We start from the raw sequence: 5199 nt of genomic DNA on the forward strand, positions 1-5199 counted from the left end.
TTAACTTTTAGAGACGAAAATGTTTCGTCACTAAATGTTTTCCTCACTAAAAACACCATTCAGTGACGAAAATATTTCGTCACTAAAAACACTTTAGTTTATTAAATCATATTTAGTGACGAATAATTTCGTCACTAAAACTATTTATTGGGTACATATAGTGACGAAAAAGTTCATTATTAAAACTATTTATTGGGTATATATAGTGACGAAAAAGTTCGTTACTAAAACTATTTTTAAGAAAATCCATGCACATATAGTGATGAAAATTTTCGTCACTAAAACTATTTCTTACAAAATTTTGTTACATTTAGTGACGAAATATTTCGTCATTAAAACTTATTTTCTGTTTTTATTTTTTTCATGGTTTTGATATTAACTTGTAACCTGTTATTACATTACTAAAACCTCACATTTGAATAATACATTTATTTCAACAACACATTTATAAAAAAAGATCCATACATTCCACAAGTAAAAAATAAAACAAATATCTAATTCAAACTCCTTCCATACAATAATTGTTTTCAACATATAAAATAACTCAAGATGTTTTATAACAATATAAAAAGTGTAGCATAATATAATTAGAACAAACGGAAGATGTCCTCATATGTCTTCAAGTAATGCCAAAAGTAAATCTCCTTAAAACCACCAATAAGAAATCTGCACAAATATAAAACCAATACTACATTAAAATCATAAAGTAAAAACATTAATTATGTTAGGAGAAACATTTCTAATAATACATTAAGAGTAGTCACACCATGTAATGTGGGTCAATTGCTAGAAGAAAGTACTAACCAAAACATGTTTTAACTTGAAGTTGAATCACCCCCATAGGTAAGAGCGTCATCATAACCATTTCTCCTTAAAAAGTTAAGAATATTCTTTTGGACCTCTTCTTGCTTAGCTCGTGCCTCTTGGTCCCTAGCTCGCTCCTCTTGGTCCCTAGCTCTTGCCTCTTTGAGCTCAATGATCTCATTTTCTAACCGTTGAATATACTCCACCGAGGAATTAGATGAGGCGGTGGTTACTAGAGAAGAGGAAGGTCTCATGCCAAGTCCTTTTACAATACCGGACTTCTTCTTAAAAACCAAGTTTGAGATTTCCTCTTGTGTAAGGGGAATTGCATTAAGATCTTGACAATGATCCTCTTGCACTTTGAGAATATTTTCCTATCATTTGAAAAAGAGAAACAAATAAACAATCACAACATTAATAATACATATGTTATAGTTTTACAATCATGATAGAGATGGAATGATAAGGATGGAATGATATACATACATATGTCGCTTCATCCTCATGGTGTATCCACATATTAGTATTTGGATTGAAATGAACATCTTTGAAGATTTTTGCCAATTCAGGAACTTGACCATCATTACTATTTGTCTGATTAATTAACATTCAAGTGTTAGATAGTTATACTTAATTAATCACAACATGTAATATACTAAAGTTTAAGAAAAATGAAAAAATACGCACCTCTTCATCAACCCTAACAGCAAGTGCCTTTGTCCCGCATCTATGTTTGCCTGAAGTTTTCTTCCTATTTTCAGAGTTCTTTATTGATTTTTCCAAATAAACAACATTCAAGATATCTATTAGATCATGAACAAAACAGTATATATTTACTTTATCTAAGTATTAATCTAATTAGTTTACAACATAATATAGTAAACATTGGATAATAATAATATATGCATAAATAATTTACCAGCCAATCCTTATTGGTCCATCTCTTATCAATTAGTTCAGTCCATAACTCAAGTTTGGCATTCTTTGGCGGGTGGCTTCTTGCATAGTCAGCACCATGAGATTGTACGAGCTTTTTATAAGCTTGATGCAACTTGTAGGAGCTAGAACTCAATAATCTTCCACATTTTGTATTTAATGTTTTCGTTACCAAGTTGGAATCCACTAGTAGCTCAAACTGATCCTGTAAAATGAAGTGTATATGTATTATAAAAATACTATTATATGAATTTAATATGCTTAATGACAACAAAGACGAGTTAGACGTTATCAATGTAAATTTACCGCGATATTTTGAAGCACCACATCTCTAGTTTTACAAGTATTTAAATCAAATAAAATACTATTCATCACATCTAATCAACAATACTCATTAACATTTGCAAAAAATGAAAAACACTCTCAATATTAGTTTAACCCACTTTATAACACCATGCAAGCCACCCGCTTGCTCCAACATAACATACCACCACAAAACCAATCACAAACATCACAAGTATAGAGTTTTACAAGTATTTAAATCAAATAAAATACTATTCATCACATCTAATCAACAATACTCATTAACATTTGCAAGAAATGAAAAACACTCACAATATTAGTTTAACCCACCTTATAACATCATGCAAGCCACCCTCTTGCTCCAACACAACATACCACCACAAAACCAATCACAAAACCAATCACAAACATCACAAGTATAGAGTTTTACAAGTATTTAAATCAAATAAAATACTATTCATCACATCTAATCAACAATACTCATTAACATTTGCAAAAAATGAAAAACACTCCCAATATTAGTTTAACCCACCTTATAACACCATGCAAGCCACCCGCTTGCTCCAACACAACATACCACCACAAATACAATTTCCAACATCACACGTATAGAGTTTTCTAAGGTTTTATAAGCTTGTCTAGTCACTAGTAGAAAAAGAGTTTTTAGAGTTCTAAAGAGTTTTTCAGCAAACAAATGAAATAAAATTTAAATTATAACTTTTAGAAAGAAAAAAAAGTTCTACAATTTATTTTTCAATCTTTATAAATCCAAAATTTTAAATTTGTATTTATATATTGCACAATTAAAATGTTAAAGAGGTTTTCAATTAAAACTTTATATCACAAAAGCTCTACAATTAAAGCTTTACAACTAAACCTTTACTTTCTACAACAATATTGCCAAAAATACACTAAAGTTTGTATGGAATAACTTAAGTTTATTAGTTTATTTGACTTGAAACATAAATCATGTAGGAGCACCTTTACCTTAAAGATATGAAACTTTAAAAAACTGTGTGTGAATTGGCTTAATGTTTAAGCCAGTTTATTAACTTAAACATTTTCTTGAAATGTAAACTATAAGTATTTTTTTAACACAAAGTAATTGCAATCTCAACCATTGAGATTATGCTTTAAGTTTATATGAAAGCTCACCAACCAGGAGACAATTATTTTAATAGGAACAGAATGTGGTTAATGTAACAAAAGTGCTTTAATGACTTTAAGGGCTGCAGTCTTTGATACAGTGCATCTTTAGAGTGTAAATCAAAAACAGTGAAGCCAATTACTAATTTATTCCCTCTATCACCTTCTTCTGTCCTAACATCTGATGAGCTACCAATTTTACCCTTGGACTTGACAGACAATCCACCACAAGATAGACCCAAGCCAAGGTCAAGTCTGTTCTCATCTTCCATTTTATATCAGACTGAAGTATATCAAAATAGTTCAAGCACAATCTTTTCCAGTTCTCATTGTTGAGCAGACTACTTTCCTCACAATTTTAATATAATAAGCAACCCACTCAAAAATATATCCCTGAAAATTAAGGGCAGCACATAAGAATATGAATTTAATGGGCAGGAATAGCACAAGTATATTTGATGAGTAGAAGAGTGAGGAAAGAATCATTGTAATTAGGCGTGGCCTTGAAAAAATTTAAAAAGAAAAAAAGACAAAAACCAAAGAATTTCAGCACCCAACCTAATTAACCATTGGCATTTAGCCAAGCACTATTGGTTAAAAAATTTAAACATAAATTGGTTAAAAGTTTCATTAGATACTTATTTACTTATAAAAAAAATAAGGTTAGAAGGTCCATTTAAATTGTATAGTGTACACAAACATTGACAATATAGAGGTCCAACATGGTTCAACAAATGGTAATGGCTAGAAAGTGGAAGATGCAATCAACTACAGAAATTACTCCACATCCCAGATAAGTAGGGAATACCAATCACTCCGTTAAAAACACCAAGCAAACTCACTTAATTTATAACAATTAATTATTTATGCTAAAACAAAAATGAATTTGGCATCATATGACTTAAAACAAAACTTACCCAGTATTCAATACACTTTCAGAAAGTCAAAGTAAACAACTTTATAAAAAACCACTCTGAACCACCTCCATACTTAATAGAATGTTATTCACTAAGACTAGTTTGATAGCTGAGAAAGTGTGAAACGTATAGAGACACAAATTTCAACCTTAGATTCCATTTGGTTGGCACCCATATATGACGCAGGTGAACTTAAAACACCCATATTTATGACTTAGTGGAGCTGAAATGTTCCATTTCAGAAACAATAACAACAACAAATTATGAGACCCAGAAATTTGCTTTCTCAAAATTTCCATACATTTTTTTAGCAATTAGTCCCAGATCTACCAACCACCAAATCATGCATTCAAAGCCATAAATAAACGAAATTGAAGATACCCAAAATATTAAAACTTCATAAAGTGAAAGAAAGGAACAAACTTGAGCCCTTAAATAGAAGGGTTAGTATGTGCAAATCAAAAACTATGATTTTCCTTTGTTTTCTCAGCAACCAAACACAGCCCAACCTCTAATTATTAACCCCTGAAAAAAAAAAAAAAAAAAAAAAAAAACTAATCAAAGCCAAAAATTCTGATCTCAAAACCAACCCATCGAATCCCCCAAAAATAATCAATCTCCAATTCAAACCAAAACAAAATTTTCAACAAAAACACAAACACAAATCAATAATCCAAAATCAAATAAGCTAAATTTAACAAATGAGAGAGAGAGAGAGAGAGAGAGAGAGAACGAACCGGCGTTTGAAGCGTCGCCGTCACCGATAGAACTGAGGCGTCGCCGTCGCCGTCGCCGATTGTGTGTTGAGCTGAAGGTTCTTTTGGTCTGAAGGTTCTCTTGGTCTGAAGGTTCTTTTGGGAGCTGAAATAAAAGAGGGAAATGGCAAAATAAAAGGGTTTAAGTGACCTAATATACTTAGGTCTTTAGCGACGAACCTTTTTCTGTCGCTAATACCTACTTTGTTGTTGCTAAAGGTATTAGTTTTTTATACTTTGTTAAGGTTTTTAGAGACGAAATTAATATTTCGTCACTAAATCATACTTTTAGTGACGACTTGTGATTTCGTCACTAAAAACATGTAAGTGCAAAACCT

At 31.1% G+C, this 5199-nt stretch overlaps 1 protein-coding gene across 1 annotated transcript; it reads right to left on the reverse strand.

The window, feature by feature from the left end:
• Positions 1-477: 477 nt before the first annotated feature.
• LOC142617949 (uncharacterized) lies at positions 478-4911 on the reverse strand. Its single transcript, XM_075790923.1, has 7 exons — positions 4844-4911; positions 3353-3582; positions 1724-1945; positions 1492-1569; positions 1291-1398; positions 805-1178; positions 478-666 (listed from the first exon to the last, which is right to left on the reverse strand). Exons 2-6 carry the CDS (start codon positions 3452-3454, stop codon positions 816-818), a joined length of 873 nt encoding a protein of 290 aa, XP_075647038.1. The 5' UTR covers positions 3455-3582; positions 4844-4911; the 3' UTR covers positions 478-666; positions 805-815.
• Positions 4912-5199: the final 288 nt, after the last annotated feature.

This window comes from Castanea sativa, chromosome 11 (assembly GCF_040712315.1).
Source record: "Castanea sativa cultivar Marrone di Chiusa Pesio chromosome 11, ASM4071231v1".
In the NCBI taxonomy this organism is placed as follows: domain Eukaryota; kingdom Viridiplantae; phylum Streptophyta; class Magnoliopsida; order Fagales; family Fagaceae; genus Castanea; species Castanea sativa.